The sequence below is a fragment of the Vombatus ursinus genome, unplaced genomic scaffold (assembly GCF_900497805.2).
Source record: "Vombatus ursinus unplaced genomic scaffold, bare-nosed wombat genome assembly UNPS02014813.1, whole genome shotgun sequence".
Classification (NCBI taxonomy): Eukaryota; Metazoa; Chordata; class Mammalia; order Diprotodontia; family Vombatidae; genus Vombatus; species Vombatus ursinus.
The window spans coordinates 29,944,072-29,968,016 of NW_020954591.1; the positions used below are offsets into that span (position 1 = coordinate 29,944,072).

The following is a 23,945-nucleotide window of genomic DNA, read 5'->3' on the forward strand; positions in this document are numbered from 1 at the left end:
TCTCCAGGACCAAATATAAAACCTTGTTTGATGTTCAGAATCACTAATAACCTGCCCCTTTCCCCCATCCCCACTTTTCCAGTCTTTTTAGACTTTCTTTTTCTCTACCCACCCCACCTCCACTAGGTGCTTGACCTCCTCACTGTTCCTCAGACAAAACACTGTATCTCCTGATATTTTTGCTGTCTGTCTTCCATGAATAGAATTTTCTCCCTCTTCATCACTGCCTTCTGTGGCTTCCCTCAGGTGCCAACTAACATCCCGCTTTCTGCAAGAAGTGTTTCCTAATCCCTGTCTTCTAGTGACTTCCCTTAGATTAACTCCAGTTATCATATATGTAGCTTATTTTTATATACTTGTTTGTATATTATTTCCCCATTAGACTGTGAGTGCCATTGAGAGCAGAGATGATAGTCTTTTGCTTTTCTTTGTATCCCTAGCACTTAGCACAATATTTGGCACATAGTAGGTACTTAGCAAATGTATATTGACTGATTTTGAAGTAATTGAAAAATGAAATGTTGATTTTTAACAGCTTTTTTTTTCTTTATTGACTCCTAGAAAGATGAAGTCCTCAGTACATTCAGAAGAGGATGATTTTGTGCCAGAGCTCCATAGGAATGTTCATCCCCGTGAGCGGCCTGATTGGGAAGAAGCTCTTAGTGCAATGGTAAGACAGTGTATTGTAGTGTGGAGTACTGAACTTTGAACCTGTATCTCTACATAGGTTTGATAACTACCTCTAACATTTACTACATGTGTTACCATGGTCAAGACACTTAATGTCTCTAACTTTTACTTTGAAATTAAATTTCCCCATTACTATAAAGGATACTATGATTTTCTTGTTCATCTAGGCTTACAGCCTTGGTATCATCCTTGACTGCTTATTCTCATTCACCCCACATTTCCATTGTGTTGTCAAATCTATTAACAGTGTTATTGATAGGATTCAGAAGAATCATACTACTGATATTTCCTTTTTGATTGCAAATTTTAGCGATATTCCTTGATCTTCTTTAAATTACAGATATAAAGATACATGCTATAGTCTAAAAAAATGAATCTTACTCTTGTAATCTTTTTTAAAAAATTAATTAGTTTATTTTTAGTTTTCAGCATTCACTTCCATAAGCTTTTGAGTTTTAAATTTACTCCTCCTCCCTCCCCATCCCTTTCCCCAAGACCGCATGCAATCTGATACAGGCTCTACATATGCATTCCTATTAAACGTATTTTCACATTAGTCATGTTATAAAGAAGAATTAGAACCAGTAGGAGGTACCACAAGAAAGAAGAAACAAAACAAAACAGAACAAAAAAAGAAGAGCAAATACTATACTTCAATCAGCATTCAGACTCCATTGTTCTTTCTTTGGATGTGGATAGCATTTTCCATCATGAGTCTTTTGGAGTTGTCTTAGATCCTTGCATTGCTGAGAAGAGCTACATCTATCAAAGTTAGTCGTCGCACAACATGGCTGTTACTGTGTACAACGTTCTCTTGGCTGTGCTCACTTCACTCAGCATCAGTCCATAGAAGTCTTTCCAGGTTTTTCTGAAGTCTACCTGGTCATTATTTCTTATAGCACAATAGAATTCCATTCCTTGTAATCTTTTTTTGTTAAAATGTAGTCCCAAGCAATGGCAGTGATCAATTACATGTCTAATAACACTTCAGTGAATTTTAACTTTATTTTTTTAGAAAAGTAGCATTATTTCTAGCAGTTCTGTTACTATTTGTGATGATATTTTGGGCGTATTTTATTTTCTAAGAGCTTTCAGTGATACTTTAGAGGAAATAGTTGTAGATATTTATAGTCTATAGAATTATTCTATTAGGACACTGAATCTATTGAAAACCATGTTGCTGCAGGATATTGAGGAACAATAAAACACTGTAGAGTACAAAGAGGAAGCTGTCACTAAGAATTGCAAAGAACTCAGGGTTACAGATGGATAGTGAATTTTAAAGTTGGTAAGTAGGTAGTTTAAAAATATGGTCAGTGTTTCCGACAAGTGGAAATCTGATCTTTTTTCTACCTTCCTCTTGCGAAGCCTCTGAGAAACTGCTAGGCCATAAACAAGAGGGTTTCTGTGGAGCTTTTTTTCACCCTTTGCCTTAAATTTGTTTTGAATGAATATTTTCTGAAATAAATTTTATTGATGTCTTTTATTTCACAGTAATTTCTAGATGCACCTTGCTGCCCACTCAATGAACACTGCTTATGGCAAAGAGAAATCATCAAATAAAATCAATCAGCACCCTGACTATCTCAGAGAGGGCAGAGACAGCTCTCTAACTCCCTTCCTTGGCCCTTTTTATGCACTTTTTCTTGGAGATCTCATAAGTTCTTGTGGGTCCAACTATTAATGTTTATGAAGATGACTTTCACGTGAATATATCCAGTATTATTCCTTGTCTTGAGCCCAAATATCACGTGATCAACTGGACACTGCTGTTTGACTGTTCCTGGCTGGCATCTCCAGCTTAAAATGTCCTACATAATACTTGTCTCCACCCACAGTGCTTCTTTCCATTTACATTGTTGTAGTCAGTGTGTGTGTTGTTTTCCTGATTATGCTTACTTCACCTTGTATCATCTTATACAGATCTTCCCATGATTTACCATATATCATATTCGTAAATTTCTTCCATTACCCCTGTGTATCACAGCTTGTTTAGCCTTTCCCCAGTCTATAGGCACCTACTTTGTTTCCAGGTTTTTGCTATTACAAAAAGTTCTAGTACAGATGTTTTGCTGTATATTGGGCCTTTCCGCCCTTTTCGAATTTTGGGGCCATATGTGATTATAGTGGAATCTCAACGTCATTTGCTTAGCATAATAACAAATTACTTCTCAGGATGTTGTACTGCTTCACAGTACATCTGCCTGTCTTCCTATAGCCCCATCAATACTGTTTCTCAAACTTTGGCTATTTTTGCCATTTTAATAGGCGTGAGTGGGAATTTCAAGGTTCCCCCCTGCCCTCCCAGAGGTGTGTTTCTTTTATTATTAGTGATTGTCTTTATTATAGTTTGTAATTCTCTTTTTGAAGATTTTCCGTGTCCTTTGACTCTTTTGGAGAATAGTTTTTGGTCATGTATAATTATTTTAGTTCCATATATATCTTGGATATCAGACACTTAGCAGATATTTAATATAAAGGTTCTTCCCACAACTGACCACTTTCCTTATCCTATTCACACTGATTTTTGTTCCCACAAAAGCTTTCCAGTTTCATGTAATTGAAGTTATCTTTAGTGATTACTTTCATTCCTTCTTTGATTAAGAATTGTTCCCCCAACAAGGTACCTGTGAAAGGTACCTGATGTAATTCTCTTATAATTTTTTATGATATGACCTGTAATATCCAGATTGTATATCCAGCTAGCTTGCCAAAACTGTATTCTATCTTTTATCTCTCCATAGCATATATTTTATATTCTTGCCAAACTGTACTCAAGTTTTTCTAGTAGTTTTTCTCAGTGATTGTTTGTCAAGTAACTTACGTTTTCTGGCTCATTGTACAGAATTCTTTTTTTCAGAGTTTAATTTTTTTTCTGATACTTTTTACATAATCTGTTCCATTGTACATTTTTAGAAAGGCTATAAGCAAATATTTTATATTATAATTTGAGATCAAGAAGAGTGCTATGCATTCCTAATTTTCTCCCCATTATTTTTCCTATGATTCTAGACATTTTGTTCTGTCATTGGTGATTAGTATGACCCTAAATGTGTATATTAATTTCTTAAATTAATTCATTTTTTCATATTTATATGGGTACTCTATGAGCACTCAATCATCTTTTATTTCTTTGAGAAGCATTTTGTAATTGTATCCATTTTAAGTGGCTTTGGTAGATTGACTTCCATATGTTTTATATATTTTCTAGTTTCTTAAAAATGATACTTCTGTTATATCCTCTTAGATTTTTTATTGCCATATAGAAATGCTGATAATTTTGAGGGGCTTATTTTGTGTCCTGTTGTCTTCCTGAAGTTATTGTCTCAATGAGTCTCTTTTCTGATTCTCTGGGATTTGTAAAGAAAATCAGTATGTTATTAGCAAGGATAGCTTTCTCTTCTCTTTATTTTTATTCTTTAAATTTCTTTCTCTGACCTTATTGCTATGAATAGAATTTCTAGAACTATTATAAATAAAGACTTTGTTGGGAAGCTTCAGTATTTCTCCATTGCAAATAATTTTAGCTTTTAATTTTATATACTTTTCTATCATGTTTTAGCAGCTATCGATATCATATAGTTTTGGTTGTTTTTATTTTTCATATGATGAATTATGTTAATTGCTTTCCTAATATTAAATCATTAATGGTACGAAAGAAATGGTGGTACAGTATCCTAAAGGCCATTCAGGGAGCCCTTCTCCTTTTGCTGATTTCCTGGACCAGATTGTCTCTCTGCATTGCCTCTTCAATAGATACAGATGAATAAATTCTAGACATTGTGCATCTAAGTTCATGTCTTGGCCCTGGGCAATAAATATTTTTTCATATACCTTGTTTTTTTTCTGTGTAGATGGTTCAGAAGGCTATGTGATAGTGTCATCTGCAAACAGGAGCAGCTAGAGTGCCTTGCCATTCATAAGGAATCCTTATTCAATTTGCCCTTTCTTCTGGATCCCCCTCCTGTAGAATGGCAAATACCTTTGTCAAGAAAATCTTGTTTTTTATACCTAATTCTTTCTATCTTCTATTTGTTGTCCAAGTTCCAGTTTCATCCTTAAATGCACTTGGGGATGACTTTGCTTAGTTAAATCTTTTGCCAAGGTAACTTTTATTTTTATTTTTTTCTATTTATTAGTATTTTATTTTTTCCCAATTACATGTAAAGATAGTTTTCAACATTCACCTTTATAAGATTTTGAGTTCCAAATTTTTTCTCCCTCCCATCTTCTCCTTCCCCTCCTCAGGATGGCAAGTAATCTGATATAGGTTATTCATGTACAGTCATATTAAACATATTTCCACATTATTCATGTTGTGAAAGAAGAATCAGAAACAGGACAAAAACCATGAGAAAGAAAAAAAATAACCAAAAAGTTAAAATAGTATGTTTCAATCTGCATTTAGACTCCATAGTTCTTTCTCTTGATTGGATAGCATTTTCCATCATGAGCCTTTTGGAATTGTCTTAGATCATTGTATTGCTGAGAGAAGTCTATCATAGTTGATCATTACACAGTGTTGCTGTTACTGTGTACAATGTTCTGGTTCTGCTCACTTCACTCAGCATCAGTTAATGTGAGTCTTTACAGGTTTTTCTGAAATCTGCTTGCTCATCATTTCTTATAGCACAATAATAGCACGGTGGTATTCTATTATATTCATATACCACAACTTGTTCAGCCATTCCCCAATTGATGGGCATCCTCTCAATTTCCAATTTTTTTTCCACCACAAAAAAAGCTGCTATAAATATTTTTGTACATGTGGGTCTTTTTCCCCTTTCTTATGACCTCCTTGGGATCCAGACCTAGTAATGGTATTGTTGGATCAAAGGGTGTGTACAGTTTGATAGCCCTTTGTGCATCGTTTGAAATTGCTTTCCAGAATGATTGGATCAGTTCACAACTCCACCAACAATGCATTAGTGTCCCAATTTTCCCACATCTTCTCCAACATTTATCATTTTCCTTTTCTGTCATATTAGCCAATCTGATAGATTTGAGGTGCTACCTCACAGTTGTTTTAATTTGCATTTTTCTAATCAGTAGTGATTTAGAGCATTTTTTTGTATAACTGTAGGTAGCTTTAATTTGTTCTTCTGAAAACTGCCTGTTCATATCCTTTGACAATTTATCAGTTGAGGAATGACCTCTGTATATTTGAGAAATGAGGCCTTTTATTAGAGACACTCGCAGAGACAGTTTCTTAACTTTCTGCTTTCCTTCTAATCTTGGTTGGTTGCACTGGCTTTGTACAAAAACTTTTTAATTTAATGTAACAAAAATTATCCATTTTGCATTTCATAATGTTTTCTATCTTTTGTTTGGTCATAAATTCTTCCCTTCTTCATAGATCTGACAGGTAAACTATTCCTTGCTCCCCAAATTTGCTTATGGTATCACCCTTTATGTCTAAATCATGTACCCATTTTGACCTTATCTTGGTATAGGGTGTGAGAAGTTGGTCTATGCCTATTTTCTGCCATACTGTTTTCCAATTTTCCCAGCAGTTTTTGTCAAATAGTGAGTCCTTATCCCAGAAGCTGGAGTCTTTTGGGTTTATCAAACAGTAGATTACTATAGTCATTTACTACTATGTCTTGTATACCTGACTTATTCCACTGATCCACCACTGTGTTTCTTAGCTAGTACCAAATAGTTTTTATGATTGCCACTTTATAATATAGTTTTAGATCTGGTACAGCTAGTCTACCTTCCTTTGCATTTTAAAAAATTAATTCCCTCTGTATTCTTGACCTTTTGTTCTACCATATGAATTTTGTTATTTTTTCTAGCTCTATAAAATTTTTTGCTAGTTTGATTGTTACGGCACTGAATAAGTAAAATAATTTAGGTAGAATTATAATTTTTATTATATTAGCTTAGCCTACCTGTGAGCAATTGATATATTTCCAATTTTTTTAGATCTGACTTTAGTTGTGTGAAAAGTGTTTTGTAATTTTGTTCATATAATTCCTGGGTTTGTCTTGGCAGGGAGACTCCCAAATATTTATATTGTCTACAGTTATTTTAAGTGTAATTTCTCTTTCTATCTCTTCTTGCTGAGCTTTCTTGGTAATATGTAGAAATGCTGGTGATTTATATGGGTTTCTTTTATATCCTATAAATTTACTAACATTGTTAATTATTTCAAGTAGTTTTTCAGTTGATTCTCTAGTATTCTCTATGTATATCATCATATCATCTCCAAAGAGTGATAGTTTTGTTTCCTTATTGGCAATTCAAATTTCAATTTCAAATTCAATTTCTTTTTTCTTCTCTTACTGCTAAAGCTAACATTTCTAGTACAATATTGAATAACAGTGGTGATAATGGGCATCCTTGTTTCACTCCTGATCTTATTGGGAAAGTTTCTAACTTATTCCCATTACATATAATGCTTGTTGATTAAATGCGACTTACCATTTTAAGTAAAACTCCATTTATTTCTGTGTTCTCTAGTGTTTTTTATTGATGGGTACTGTATTTTGTCAAAAACTTTTTCTGCATCTGTTGAGATAATCGTGTGATTTCTGTTAGTTTTGTTATTGATATGGTCAATTATGCTGATAGTTTTCTTACACTGAAGCAGCTCTGCGTTCCTGCTATAAATCCCATCTGGTTATAGTATATTATCCTGGTGATAAGTTGCTGTAATCTCTTTGCCAATATTTTATTTAAAATTTTTGCATCAATATTCATTAGAAAAATTGGTCTATAATTTTCAATCTCTGTTTTGGCTCTTCTTGATTTAGGTATCAGCACCATATTTGTGTCAGAAAAAGAATTTGGTAGGACTCCTCCTGTTTTTCCAAATAGTTTATATGGATTGGAATTAATTGTTCTTTAAATGTTTGGTAGAATTCACTTATAAATATGTCTGGCGCTGGAGATTTTTTCTTGGGGAGTTCATTGATGGATGCTCAATTTCTTTTTCTAAAATGGGGTTAAGTATTTTATTTCTTCTTCTGTTAATTTGGCCAATTCATATTTTTGCAAATATTCATCCATTTCACTTAGATTGTCTGAGTTACTGGCATACAGTTGGGCAAAATAGCTCCTAATTATTGTTTTAATTTCCTCTTCATTGGTGGTGAATTCACCCTTTTCATTTTTGATATTGGTATTTGATACTTGTTTTCTTCTTTCCTTTTTAATCAAGTTAACCAAAGTTTTATCTATTTTATTGCTTTTTCATAAAACTAGCTCTTATTTTTATTTATTAGTTCAATAGTTTTCCTACTTCCTATTTCATTACTCTCTCCTTTGATTTTCAGAATTTCTAATTTGGTATTTAATTGGGGATTTTTAATTTGTTCTTTTTCTAACTTTTTTAGATGCATTCCCAATTCATTGATCTTTTCTTTCTCTATTTTATTCGTGTAAGCATTTAGAGATATGAAATTTCCCCTAAGAACTGCTTTGGCTGCATCCCATAAGTTTTGGTACATTGTTTCATTATTGTCATTCTCTTAAATTTTTTATTATTTCTGTGATTTGTTCTTTGACCCACTCATTCTTAAAGATTAGATTAGTTAGTTTTTAATTAATTTTTAGTCTATAATTCTGTGGCCCTTTATTAGACATAATTTTATTGCATCCTGATCTGAAAAGGATACATTTAATATATCTGCCTTTCTACATTTGATTGTGAAGTTTTTGTGACCTAATATATGGTTAATTTTGTGTAGGCAGCATTTACCACTGAGACAAAGGTATATTCCTTTCCATCTCCATTCAGTTTTCTCCAGAGATCTATCATATCTAACTCTTCTAGAATTCTATTCACCTCCTTAATGTCTTTCTTGTTTATTTTGTGGTTATATTTAGTTAATTCTGAGAGGGAGAGTTCCCCCACTAGTATGGTTTTGCTCTCTATTTCTTCCTATAACTCACTTAACTTCTCCTCCAGGAATGCAAATGCTATACCATTTGGTGTATATGTGTTTAGTATTGATATTACTTCATTGTCTATGGTACCTTTTACCAAGATGTAGTTTCCTTATCTCTTTTCATTAGATCTATTTTTGCTTTTTTAAATTTTATTTTAACTGAAGCATAATGTATTCTGCTCCAACCTCTTCCCTTTACTCTGTCTGTATCTTCCTACTTCTGATGTGTTTCATGTAAACAACATATTGTAGTGTTCTGGTTTTTAATCCATTCTGCTGTCTGCTTCCATTTTATGGGAGAGTTCATCCCATTCACATTCACATTACTAACTGTGTATTTTCCTCCATTTCCTCCATTCTTCTTTCTATTGGCCTCCCTCCATTTTCTTTCCTTGTCCCCCCCTACTTCTACCCTCCCTTTTCTTTCCCCTTTCCCCTCTTACTTCCCTATATGGTAAGATAAATTTCTGTACCCAACTGGGTGTGTATGTTATTCTCTCTTTGAGCCGAATCTGATGCTCACCCCCTCTCCCTTCTTTCTCTTTACTGTTAATAGGTCTTTTGTGCCTCTTCATGTAATGTTATATACCCTATTCTCTCTCCCCCTTTCCTCTTCTCCCAGTAAAATCCTTTTTTCACTCCTTAATTTTTTTTATGTCATCACACTGAAGTCAACTTATATCCATACCCTGTGTCCATGTATACCCCTTCTAACTGTTCTAATACAGATATAGTTCTCAAGAGTTACAGGTATCATCTTCCTATGTAGAGATGTAAACACTTTAACCTTATTGGATAACATTTTTTTTTTCTTTCCTGTTTACCTTTTTATGTTTCTCTTGAGTCTTATATTTGAAGATTGAATTTTCTGTTCAGCTTTGGTCTTTTCATCAAGAAAGTTTGAAAGTCTCCTATTTCATTGAATGTCTTTCCTCCCAAAAGATTATGCTCAACTTTCCTGAGTGGTTGATTCTTGGTTGTAATCCAAGCTCCTTTGTCCTCCAGGATATCATATTCCAAGCCCTCCCATCCTTTAATGTAGAAACTGCTAAATCCTATGTAATCTTGACTGTGACTTATTGATATTTAACTTGTTTTTTTCTGGCTGCTTGCATTATTTTCTGCTTGACCTGATAATTCTGGAATTTGGCTACAAAAACCTTGGAGTTTTCATTTTTGAATCTCTTTCAGGAGGTGATTGGTAGATGCTTTCAGTGATTGTTTTGCCCTCTGATTCTAGGATATCAGGGCAGTTTTCCATGATAATTTCTTGAAAGATGCTGTCCAGGCTCTTTTTTTGATCATAGCTTTCAGATAGTTCAGTAATTCTTAAATTATTTCTCCTGGATCTATTTTCCAGATCACTTGTTTTTCCTGTGAGGTATTTTGTTTTTTCTTCTATTTTTTCATTCTTTTGATTTTATTTGATTGATTCTTGATGTGTCATAGAGTCATTAGCTTCCATTTGGCCAATTCTAATTTGTGACGAATTATTTTCTTCAGTTAACTTTTGTACCTTCTTTTCCATTTGGCCAATTCTACTTTTTTTTTTTTAAATAGCATCCAGTTTTCTCTCATAACAAAACAGTACAATAAATACACACAATATGTATGTTAGATTTAAACTAAAAGGCAATATACAATGCCTGTAATCAGTCAATCATCGATATTCTAGGCATTGAGCTAAACTCTGTACATCAGATATAAAAGCTACACTTTCCTGGGAGTCTCTTAATGATTTTTAACACCACTGAGGCATTCACTGGTTTCCTTCTCTCCTTTTGTTTACTCAGCATGAGCAGCTTTCATGGTAATTCAGTATCACCATTGACATTCATTTCCACAAGAGTTTGAGTTTCAGATTTTCTCCCCATCTTGCCCCTCCCCCCATCCCAAGATGGCATGCGTTCTAAGTACCCCTTCCCCTAATCTGCCCTCCCTTCTGTCACTACCCTTCCCTTATCCCCTTCCTCTTCTATTTTTCTGTAGGGCAGGATAGATTTCTATACCCCATTGCTTGTATATCTTATTCCCCAGTTGCATGTGAAAACAGTTTTTAAAACTTTGGGTTCCAGATTTTCTCCCTTCTACCCACCCTAATTGAGGAGGCAAGCAACTTGATACATGTTATACATGTGTAGTCATAAAAAACACTTCCATAGTAGTCATGTTGTGAAAAACTAACTATATTTCCCTTCATCCCATCCCTCCCCCCTTTTATTCTATTCTCTTTTGACCCTGTCCCTCCTCAGAAGTGTTTGCTTCTGATTACCCAATCTGCCCTCCCTTCTATTGTCTCCCCACTCTCTTATCCTCTTCCCCCCTATTTTCCTGTAGGGTAAGATGGATTTCCATATTCACTTGACTGTGTATGTTATTCCCTCCTTAAGCCAAATCTGATGAGAATAAGATTCACTTATTCCCTCTCACCTTCCCCCATTTTCCTTCCATTGTACAAGCTTTTTCTTGTATGTTTTATGTGAGATAATTTACTCCCCTTCTGCCTCTCCCTTTTTCCTTCTCCTGGTATAATCCTCTCTCACCCCTTAATTTTCATTTTTTTAGATATCACCCCTTCATCTTCAACTCATCCTGTACCCTCTTATCTGTCTGTCTATCTATCTAACCTATCTATCTATCCATATAATTTTTTCACTCCAACTACCCTGATAGTAACAAAGGTCTCATGAGTTACAAATATCATCTTTCCATGTAGGAATATAAACAGTTCAACTTTAATAAGTCCCTTATGTTTTCTCTTTCCTGTTTACCTTTTTATGCTTCTCTTGAGTCTTATATTTGAAAGTCAAATTTTCTGTTCAGCTCTGGTCTTTTCATCAAGAATGCTTGAAAATCCTTTCTTTAACTGACTGTCGATTTTCCCCCTAAAGGTTTATACTCAGTTTTGCTGGGTAGGTGATTCTTGGTTGTAATCCTATCTCCTTTACCCTCTGGAATATCATATTCCAAGTCCTGTGGTCCCTTAATGTAGAAGCTGCTAAATCCTGTGTTATCCTGATTGTGTTTCCACAGTACTTGAATTGTTTCTTTCTGGCTGCTTGCAATATTTTCTCCTTGACCTGGGAACTCTAGAATTTGGCTACAATATTCCTAGGAGTTTTCCTTTGGGGATCTCTTTCAGGAGATGATCAGTGGATTCTTTCCATTTCTATTTTACCCTCTGGTTCTGGAATATCAGGGCAGTTTTCCTTGATAATTTCTTGAAAGATGATGTCTAGGCTCTTTTTTTTTTTTTGATCATGGCTTTCAGATAGTCCAATTATGTTTAAATTATTTCTCCTGTATCTATTTTCCAGGTCAGTTGTTTTTCCAGTGAGATATTTCACATTATCTTTTATTTTTTCATTCTTTTGGTTTTGTTTTACAAAGTCTTGATTTCTCATAAAGTCACTAGCTTCCAATTGCTCCATTCTAATTTTTAAGGAAGTATTTTCTTCAGTGAGCTTTTGAACTTCCTTTTCCATTTGGCCAATTCTGCTTTTTAGGGCATTCTTCTCCTCATTGGCTTTTTGGATCTCTTTTGCCATTTGGGTTAGTCTATTTTTTATTTGTTACTTTCTTTAGTATTTTTTTGGGTCTTTAACAAGCTGTTGACTAGTTTTTCATGACTTTCTTGCATCACTCTCATTTCTCTTCCCAGTTTTCCCTCTACTTCTCTTACTTGCTTCTCACAATCCTTTTTGAGCTCTTCTATGGCCTGGGACTGAATCATATTTTTCTTAGAGACTTTGGATGTAGGACCTTTGACTTTTTTGTCCTCCTCTGGTAGTATGTTTTGATCTTCTTTGTCACCAAAGTAATATTCTATGGTCTGACTTTTTTTGTGCTGTTCGGTCATGTTCCCAGCCAATTACTTGAGTTTTAAACTCTTTGTTAAGGTAGGGGTCTGCTTCTAGTGTGGTAAATGTACTGTCCCAAGCTTTGGGGGTTTTGTGCAGCTGTTTTCAGAGATACTTTTAGGGACCTAAAATTGAGCCAATTGAGGAATGATTTTCACGTAAGTAATGTGTTGTTTCTTGTCTATTAAAATGTCATTTTCATTTTTATGATGTTACTTGGTGTTCAAAATATCCAATGACCTTTCATTTTTTTTTTTTTTTAAGAAAGCATTCATTATATGCCATGGGGCTTTTGTGTTATCTGTAAATCTTTGTCCTCTGTCATTTCTTGTTCCTGATTCATATTTTTCTAACATTTTTCACTAATTTTAGAAGGGCCTTTCTTTTATAAATTTCTGATCCTTTTAACACAAGTATAGTAAAATAAGTGTTTTATCTTGAATATTATATATTTTAAAATATTATAAAAATACTGTATGTTTAAAAGTAGTATCATATGTTTTATTTGTTTTAGTGTTATAAAATAGTAATAAATATTTAATTTATTTGCATAAATATGATCTAAGAAAATTTTATGCAGATTATTTTATGAAAAATGAGGGGAAACTTTTTTTAAATATGAAGGGATCACTTCATGAACTTTTGGAATCACTGTCTTTGTGTTCTTTTAATTTTAATTTAGTGTTCATTTAATTAATGTTTTCTTGCTTCTGCTTACTTTACTCTGTATTAGTTCATATTCTTTCAATGAATAAATAAATTAAAGTGGTAAGTGTTTACTGTGTGCCTAGCCCTAGACATTTGGTGAATAGAGATACAAAAACAAGATAATCTATGATCTCATTCCACTCACATTTTAACAGAGAGTGATGAGTGACTTATTTTCTCCTGGGCAATTTGAAGGTTCATTTTTAAAGCAGGAATGACAGAGGCCAGTTGTAAAATGGTTAAAGGAAAGAAACCTGAATTCAAAGATGAAACAAAACAAGAGAAAACAGTGTCAAGCTATAGAGGGTAATTAATAGTTTCAGCTGCTCTGGATGCATGACTCTCTTGAAATTCACTCTGGATACCTGTGAGATAGGATACAGCATCACAGAAATATTATTGTTGTACAACTAGAAAACAGATGGTTGCAGATGAGGTTTTAAGTAACATAATTTTAGAATCTAGAATTTTAGAACAGGCAGAGATCTTTGTAATCATGTTTTCTGATCTTCTCATTTTATAGTGGAGAAGCCTCAGCAGTAGTTTCTGGTAATTACCTGGTAGTATATAATGAAAAAAAAAATGGATTCCTTTGAGCTAAATTGAGAATAATAAAATATATTAATTCATAAACAGATGTGTTGTAAGTTCAATTAGATGGTCAGACAGTATTAACTGTCAGTTGCAGTATTCAGTCCTGTCATATAACATTTTGTTTTGTCACTAGTGTGATAGAATTATAAAGTTGAAGAGCTTGAAAGGTCTTAAGAACAGTAAAAGGTAGAACATCAAGAAAACATTTTTAAACACAGAATATTACTACATAGAATGTTAGAAGGAAAGTACCAGAGACATCATCAGTTCAACACACTCAATTTAAAAATAAGAAAATGTACAAAGAAGAGGAGCACTGCTTTATTTTCAGTCACAGGGAACCCTTTATGAGCAATAGGCACAAGCCTGTGAGTTTGTGCTCCTGCATCTACCTTGTAGAGACTGTAGGAAAGGGGTATTGAATGGGCACACTTACTACTGGAATTCTCTAGTGATAATTCAGAAAGGATTTTACCTGGTCAGGAATTCTGTAGGTGATTCTTTTCTGTATTTAGCTGTGATTACTCTATACCTGGTGCATAATTCCTTTGGTGGGGATTCAGGTATTTCAGAGACATGTGATCCCACTTGTTAGATTGTTAGAACTGAAAGACTTAGTCCTTACCCTTGATCTTTTTGCAGCAATACATTATTGGCTACCAATCCCTCTCTCGAGGATATTATTGATCAAGTTCAGACATGTTATTCCCATGCTTAAAAACCTAGAGTATTTCCCTTTTGTCTCTAAGATAACAAACACACAGATTGTGTTGTCTGTAATGGAATACTCTCCATATCCTTGTGCCAGTGTACTTGCATTCTTTAATATTATTTCTCCACATAGTACAGCAAAATTGGAATATTATATAAACTTTATCTGGTTCCATGCCACTCACACGAGCTATCTTCCCCTGTGCCTGGAATGTATTTTTTCCTCCTTTTAGACTGTCAAAACAATGAACTTTCTTGAAGTCTCAGCCCAGGTGCTACCTCCTTCATATAGTCTTCCTTGGGCTGAAAATGTTCTCTCCCTCTCCTGAGTTTCTAACAACAATACTTTATCCCAGTCTCCTCATTGCCCATTTTGTCTGGATTTTCCCTTTGAACCCATCACACTTCTATTAAACTTACCAATATAGGTCATCTCCCCTGACTTCTATATAAGCTTCTTTGTGTTGGAGATTGTTGTGTTTCATGTTTATGTTTTTCCTGCTGTCTGTGGTATCTTAATAAACAGTAATTTACATAAACTTATATATGTGTGTCTGTGTGTGTACACACATATATACTTACATATGTGTGTGTGTGTGTGTGTGTGTGTGTGTGTAGGATTTAGTTTCTCCCTCTGAGCCACATTGCTGAAGTGGAATAATGCTGGATATTATTCAGACATTTATTGTGCACCCTGGAGCCTCATACCTTCCTATCAGTCTTTTTCTCTTACTGATTCCCAGTCACATTCCCCACATCATTTATTTCATCTTTTTATACCCTGGCATCCATATTCTCTCTCTATTGCTCTCTCTCAGTAGATTATAACTTTGTATTTTTACTGAAATTGTTTTGAGTTCTTGTATGTGTATTTTCCTTATCATGAAATTACCTTTCTCCTTGATAAGGTTAATCACTCAACTTTTAAATCTCTTGATCTCATCTTTTCATCCCTTTCTTTCTCCTCTGAGATCTTGCCTCATTGATATTTCCACTTTATTTTTCATCTATTTGACACTGTTAAACAATTCTGTCTCCTTGATATAGTTTCCTACTTTGCATTTCACGACAGTATATTCTCTTTTTACCTTTCTGACCCTATAATCTAAGCTTCACCCACTTTTCTTCTTTTCACTCTTTAAACATGAACATTCCATTGTTGGTGGAGTTGTGAACTGATCCAATCATTCTGGAAAGCAATTTGCAACTGTGCCCAAAGGGCTATCAAACTATTTGATTAAACCCTTTGATCCAGCAATACCACTACTAGGATTGAATCCCAAAGAGATCATAAAAAAAGGAAAAGGACCCACATGTACAAAAATATTTATAGCAACTCTTTTTGTGGTGGCAAAGAATTGAAAATTGAAGAGATGCCCATCAGTTAGGGAATGAGTGAACATGTTGTGGTATGTAAATGTAATGGGATACTATTGTGCTGTAAGAAATGATGAGCAGGCAGATTTCAGAAAAACCTGGGAAGACTCACATGAACTGGTGCTGAGTGAAGTAAGCAGAGCCAGAAGAACATTGTATACAGTAACAGCAACACTGAACGATAATCAACGATAGACTTAGCTCTTCTCAGCAATAAAATGATAGAAGACAATTCCAAAAGGCTTCCAAAAGGATGGAAAATGCTATCCAATCCAGAGAAAGAACTGTGGAGTCTGAATGTAGATTTAAACATACTATTTTCACTTTTTTTTGTTTTGCTTTTTTCCTTTCTTGTGGTTTTTCCCTTTTGTTTTGATTCTTCTGGTTTTAGTGGTAATGTTCTAAAGAGCCAAAATAAAAGAAATTCATTATATGAAAGGAGAAAGTGGTAGATCTGTCTCTATGTCTCTTTCTCCCAATGTCTCACTGCTTTTGTGTTCGCTGTGCATGCTACAGCTTCCTGGAGCCACAGGTGAGAGTTGGGTGAAAGTAGACACCAAAGGTGAATGAACAGCCCTGAAAAGAGCTTGGCAAGCCCTCATACCAGGGGTGCTAGTCTTCCCTGAACAGTGTAACCAACAGACCTCAAACCTGTCAGTGAGTTAGGGCAATGCCTACCCCAAGTATGTGAAGACTTCCCCTCATCAGACTGTGTACATTTGTTCCACATGGTCATGAAGGTGGCTAAAGAAGGTTTTGTGGAGTGCTTAGAGCTTGGTCAGACATCTTAGTCCCCAGGGATATCCACTGCATTCTGGACCATTGTCACTGGACTTTGATGACTCTGGAAGAAAGAGTGAGTCTGACAACTTTGTGCAAATCTGCCTCACTTAAATCCAGTTTTAGAAAGTCAGGACATACTCTGTGATGTCTTTGGTCCTTTTTGAAAACAAAGGATGAACACAACAATCTTATACCTTAGGCTCCCTTCCCCCAGGGACTTCGTTGTGATCCAGTAACACTGCTTCCTTGCTATTCATTGAACATGACACTCCATCTCCTGACTCTCGGCGTTTTTGCCAGCTGTTCCCCAAACATGAAATACTCTCCCTCTTCATCTCTACCTCCTACCTTTCCTGGATTTCTTTAAGTGTCAGCTAAAATCCTACCTTTACAGAAAACCTTTCTTTTTGCCTCTTAATCCTAGTATCTTCTCTCTACTGATTATTTTGAATTTATCCTGTATATTGCTTCTTTGTTCATAGTTATTTGTATGTTGTTTCCCCCATTAGACTGTGAGCTTCTTGAGAACAGGGATTGTGTTTTGCCTTTCTTTGTTTACCCTTGCTTAGCACAGTGCCTGGCACATCTATTGACTGACCCATTGTAGATGATTTTCTCAAGGAGTTTAGCCATAGAAGGGAGTAGAGATATAGGACTAGCTTTTAGATGGATCAAGGTTTTTTGGGAATGGAGGAGACATGGACAGATTTGTAAGCAGTAGGGAAGCCACCAGAAAACAGAGACGTTGAAGATAAGTGAGAAAGTAGAGATGATATAGGGAGGTCAGTCTGCAGGAGAAGATGGGATTAAATGGGATCACTTGTTCATGGAGAGGGGTCTGCCTTGGGACAAGCTAACAAATAACATTATCTGTGTCATACTGTATTTTTATTTATTTTGTTAAATATTTCCCAATTATATTTTAATCTAGTTCAGGGCTGCAGTCTAGAGTTTTGGAGTCACGGCTATGAGTTTGACTGACACCTTTTGCTTTAGCTGACTGCGCTTTAATGATAAATCAGAGAATCCCTTGAAGTTTATAATTCATAATCCTTAATGAGAATATTTTATTGAGGGCAGCCTAATGAATACACTTACATAACCTTTCATTAAAATGTTAAGACCGGATTTTGATCTTCTGTCAATATATTTGGGGCTCTTTGACAAATAGCCACAAAACCCCTATTTCTTTGGGATGTTCTGTTCTGGCTGGTGATTGTGGTAATTTATTCTCTGGAATGAATTAGTTAATTTTAATTATGTAAACAATTTATGGACCATTGTGAGCCCTGTATTATATTGTATGAACAATTGAACTGTTTCTCAGACCACTCATTGATTGTTAATCACTATGTTGTTGGATTACATTAGAGTTTATTGGGGAAATTGTTATTAAAGGCTTAGATATGTTGCATTTTTAGTTTTGGTGTTAGAAATTATGTAACTTGTTACATATAAGCTCTCATATCATCTTACTACAATCTGTTGTCAATGGTTTAGAAGTCAGTTATATCTTCTTTTACTATTTTAAAATATGTTTCCAATTAAGTACAACAGATATTTTCAAAAATTTCATGTTGGCTTTATTGGTAGATGCATGGCATGCAAGCTTCTAGCGTAGAAGCTGTACTTTGTTCCTACCTGACATTAGAGAATGACTAACTACAATATAAATTATAACAAGAAGGATTTTTATAGATTAATTATATATAAAGCTTAAAAATTAATACATTGTGTTTAATAAACTGTCTGCTTTCAAATAAAACATTGCAAAGCATCAGTAATTACAAATAATTATGATCAATGAGTAGAGAAAACCTGTCAATGAATGAATGAATAAGCACTTATTAGGTGCTTACTATGTGTCAGGCACTGAGCTAGGTGCTACGCACACACACACACACACACACACACACACACACACACACACATGCACGCATATATACAGTGAAAACAATTCCCACCCTCAAGAAGCCTACATTCCAACAAGGGGAGACAGTACATATAAGGGAGTAGTCCATGGAAGGGAGTTTTGGTCTGGGGAGTCATAAAACTGGTGAGTAGAGCTATAAAACTCCACTTGATTAGCATCCCCTTTCCAGAAGCAATGGTAGTATTGATTTGATTTTTCTCAGAAGAAGGGGTGTGGGTTGGGGGTTGGAGGATAGTCATAGCACAGGGAGAGTAAGTGGCATGGTCTCTGACTAGCTAGATATAGAGGTTTAGGTTGGTTTGCATTCATCACTCGGGACAGCTTGGTTCCAAGGAGTTTGATGGTTAGTGATAAAAGTAGATTGCAGAATATCCCCTGATTTGCCGCCACAGCAGCCTTCTCATCTTGAACATCCCTTAGTACCTATAACTTTCTTATTTTGGAAGATCCCTCAGCCCTGCAACTTTTTTTTTCTTTTGATAGAGCAGTCCCTATCAGAACCGTCATCATTTAAAAAAATACGTTTTTATTGATTCCTGTTTCTTATGCCATCATAAAGTACCTGTGGACCTCCTGTCTTCATGAAAGGGTGGGTTGGGGGCATCCTTTCATATTTTCATTTGAGTCATGTTTTTATAATTTTGTTATATTACTTTTGAATTTTTAGTGTGTAGTTATTTTTATTTACATTGTTGTAGTTGTTGTTTATATTGTTTTCTTTGCTCTGCTTACTTCACCTCGCATCAGTTAATACAGATCTTTTTGTATTTCTCTGTATTTATCACACACATCATTTCTTACAGCACAGCAATATTCTATTACATTTGTGTACCACAGTTTGTTTGGTTATTCCTTATTTGATGGGCATCTACTTTGTTTCTAATTCTTAGCTGTCACAAAAAATGATGTAATGAATATTTTGGTGTATATGAAGACATTTTTCCTTAACAATGGCTTCCTAGGGATATAAACCTAGGAATGGAGTCTGTGGTCAAAGTCCTTTATTTGAATAATTCCAAATTTCTATCCAAATGATTATACCATTTCACAGTTCCAACGATGTATTATTGTGCCTATTATTCTACGACCTGTCCTACGTTGACTTTTTCTATTTTTTGTAACTTTTGCCAATTTTCAGGGTGTGAGGTGAGATCTCATGGTTGTGTTGATTTTCATTTCTACTACTGTTATTTGGAGCTTTTTTTATGTGGTTGTGAATTCTTTGCAATTTATCTTTTGAGAACTGTTTGATCATGTCTTTTGACCACTTATCTAATGGGAATGGGTATTAGTCTTAAATATATTTATTGTTTATATATCTTAGATACTAAATCCTTATCAGAGTGATATGGTGTAATGATTTATCATTTGACTTATCCTAATTGTGTTAATTTTGTCTGTGTAGTTTTTCAGTTTCAAGTCATCAAAGTTATCTATTTTATCTTTTGTTATTAATTCTTTTTCAATATTGGTTAAGAATACATCTCCTGTACCATACCTGTGAGAGGTGTATGATCTGCTTCTGTTCTAATTTTTGCATAATACTCTCTTTTAAATTAAGGTTGCATATCCATTTAGAGTATATTATGAAATATTATATTGGTCTAAGCCTACCAGACTGTGGACAGTTTTTATCAGATAAGGAGTTTTTTCCCTAGATAATTTATGTTTTTTACTTTATCAAATATTGGGCTATTGAATTTCATTTTTTCTGATTCTCCCTTGTCTAATTTATTCCATTGATTTGTCTCTCTTTTTTAATACTAAAACTTAAATACACAATAGAGAAAGAAAAAGAAACATATTGTAAACTTAAATATAAAATAAGAAAAGAGAGGATTCAAAATATATAGCAAGAAATTTCCATTTGAGGAAAGCCTATATAATAAATACTACATGTTGTGTTGAGATCTGTACATATTTTCTGTGCTTCCTTGTGAATTTTCTTTTGTTCTCTGCTGTACGCTTTTTACCTTGTTCTTCCCCTCCACCCCCTCAGGCTACAATTAAGTGCGATATATTTATATGTAGATGTATACATATACACATACATACATACATACATACACACACAGGCATATATTCTGACACATTCTATTCCTGATCTTTGTTTTTATGTTTGTGTGTATCTCTTATTTCCTGTCCCTCCTGACTCCTTTACTTTACTTCTACCTGCTACCTTGCCTTCCTATTACTTAAGTATCCCCCCTCCAGGAATCCCATCCTTATCTTCTTCCTCCTCCCTATCCCCTTGGCATTTTATTTCATTTTTCTTTTTCTTTTTTTTTTTTTTTTAGTTAGGCAATTGGGGTTAAGTGACTTGCCCAGGGTCACACAGCTAGTAAGTGTCAAGTGTTTGGTCTGTGGCTGCATTTGAACTCAGGTCCTCCTGACTTCAGGGCTGGTGCTCTATCCACTGTGCCACCTAGCTGCCCCTGGCATTTTATTTCTTTCTGAATTTAGAAGACTTTTATACTCTTCTAGATATATATGTATTGTTCCCTCTTGAACCCATTCCCAATGAAAGTAATTTCCAGAACTAACATCCTTCTTCCCCCATCTAATTCCTCTGAATCGATTCTTTCTTTTGCACCTCATTTGTGTAAAATAATTACTCTTTTTAGCTGTTCCTAAAGCATTTTACTTTTTAAAGTCATATCACACCCAAGTCTACCCTAACCTTTCTTAGAAACTACCCAATGACAATCTTAGACTTACGTTTTACATTTCACACATGTAAAAAATAAATAATCTGTCTTTATTGAGTCCCTTGTTAGTTTCTGGTATGTGCCTTATATTTCTCGTGGCTCTTGTATATCAAATTTTCTATTAATTTCAGTTTTTAAAAAAATAAAGTCCTAAAAGTCTGATTGATTGTTCATATTTTTTTTTCATTCAATATTATGATTAGCTTGCTGGGTATGATATTTTCGGCCAGCACACCAGTTCTTTTGCTCTTTGCTATGTAGTGTTTCAACATCTGTGGACTTTTAGCGTTACTGTTCCTAGACCATAGGTGATTCTGATTGTGGCAGTGCCATATTTAAATTGTTTTCTTCTTGTTGCTTGTAATATTTTATCTCTCTTTTTTCATTCTTTATACTTTGTTTTATTATTTCTTGATGTCTTATAATTTGCTGGCTTCCCCTTGCCCAATTCCGATTTTCCAGGAGTTGTTTTCTTCCTTAAGAGTCTGGATCTCGTTTTCAAATTGGTTGACTCTCATTTGATAATTTTCTTGTTTTGATTGTTTTTTTTATTTATTTTTTTTGTTTTTCCTCAATCTCTCTCATTGATTTTTAAAGCCTTTTTCAAGTTCTTCTATAAATTCTTTTCGACAGGTCACCATTTGGCATTGTCTTAGGGTCTGTAGAAGAGGATTTCTTTGCCTCAGTATCTTCCTCTGAAGACAAACCCTGGTCTTCTCTATTCCCATAGTAACTCTCTATGGTTGGATTCTTTCTCCTTTGCCTGTGTGTGTGTTTTTTTTTTTTTAATTTGTAGTACCTTAGATTTTGTAATTACCTCTAGTCCTGGGGTATGGGGGATGTGCCTCTGGCCTCAGATCCTCCTTTAGTTCTTCCCTCTGGCCTGGAACTGAAACCAAGACCTCCAGCCTCCTGTAAGTGCCCACAGAGGTGTCCTCACCCCACTATTTCTGTACTCACTGGGCTAGTGCTAGTTCCTTCTCCACTGGAGCCGAGTCTTGGCAGCACAGCTGATGCTGGTGTTTCTTATCAGCAGAGGTTCCCTAGATCTCCCCAGCTCAGAAGCCCTGAAAGTTCCTGTGACTGGGGCTGAAGCAGCTTCCCAACCTAGCTAACCCCAGGGCTTGTCCTTGTTGTTTAAATTGACTCTAGCCTGGAGGTGTTTATTCCTCACACCTTGTCCCAGGATTTTTCTTGAGATTTTTTCTGATTGTCTCTGGAGGACCCCAGTTCTGCCCCTTCTCATTATTTATTTTTACCACTTCACGTTTGCCCTGAGGCACTATTTTATCACTTTTCTGGGGGAAAATCTTGAGAGCTTGGAATTTTCTGACCTACTCTGCCATCTTCCCAGAATCCTGTCTCTGTATTTTTTAACCATTACTAGATGGTTTTGTTGACTACTACTTTATAATATAATATAGTTTGAGGTGTGGAAGTGCTATTTCTCCTTTTCCCCTGTATTTAATTGCTTCCCTTTGATATTCTGAATCTGTCATTTTTCCAAATGAATTTTTTTTATTATTTTATCAAGTTCTACAAAGTATACCCTTAGTAATTTTGATTGATATAGCATTAAAAGCATAAATTAATTTTGGTAGTATTGTCATTTTTATTATATTGGCTTGACCTACTGAATATTTCTCAACTATTTAAGTTATTCAGAACCTTCATTTTTAAGGAAGTTCTCATTTCAAAATATGACTTTTTGCTCCACTATTTCTCAGTATCTTTCTTACCCAGAAAGGGTAAGAGGTTATTCAAACCTTAATAAGAGGCAGAAAATTCCCATTTTGTTTATTTTTCTTTGAATAAGCAACTTCACTTGTCATAATGGTCAGTCTGGTCCTTTTATGAAGATAACATTTATTCAAATTTGGAGGTTAGGATTAAAAAATTATTGCTCTACTCCTGCCCCTGTAGCCTGTTCCTCTGTCTGATCGATTTCTATTGGAACCTTCATTTTTTTTTTCCAAATTACTGGGGGCTTTATTTACAAGGATGGGGAATAGCTGGGGTCCCCTCAGCTTCCATGGGCTATGTTGGAACCTTCATTTTTAAGGAAGGGCCTGGGCCAGCTGTGCCCTTCTTTCCTTCAGAGCTCCACTCTTTGTCACCAGATTTCTTTCTCCAGAGCAGCCTCCCTGTACTTAAGCTAGGATATTTTTTTCTTTTTTTCTTGCATTTTTATACCTAGTGCTTAGTATAGGCCTGGTAATACAGCAAATACTTGATAAATGATTATTATTTACTTGTAAAGACAGTAATTTTAGCTGTTACCTAGTTGAGTTTTTTTATTTTAAATGATTTGTTAAAAAAAATAAGCAGTATGGCAGGAAAGGCAAACTTCATTCTAATTCCTATATGTAAAGAAAATCTGAATTGTTCAGGTTTTACTATATGTATAGCTTTTGATTAATCAAGGGCAGTTATCCATTTTATTTTGTGGATTAATCTGAGAAGAATTTCTCACTCCTTCTTGTCTAAGGCATTTCCTTCAAGGAGAGAGGTCATGAAGGGTCTCCTTAGTACTTCCCGGGTAAAGTAGATTGAAGGACTTGACTGACTTGAGAGCATATCTTTTCATTTACCAAGCTAATTCAGTCACTGACTGCCAGTTCATCTTTTTACTTTAAATATTGTACGTGTGGAATACTACACCTAATGACCACCTTTTGGAGGGATA

The 23,945-nt window shown here is 34.8% G+C and overlaps 1 protein-coding gene across 7 annotated transcripts in view; it reads left to right on the forward strand.

Moving 5' to 3' along the window:
- The window catches only part of ARHGAP32 (Rho GTPase activating protein 32), a 245,317-nt gene that overhangs the window by 13,431 nt on the left and 207,941 nt on the right, over positions 1-23,945 (forward strand). For all 7 annotated transcript variants that reach the window (XM_027835094.1, XM_027835097.1, XM_027835098.1 and 4 more), the window contains exon 2: positions 562-670. In XM_027835094.1, coding sequence (XP_027690895.1) covers positions 562-670 — 109 coding nt within the window. The remainder of the gene's footprint in view (positions 1-561; positions 671-23,945) is intronic.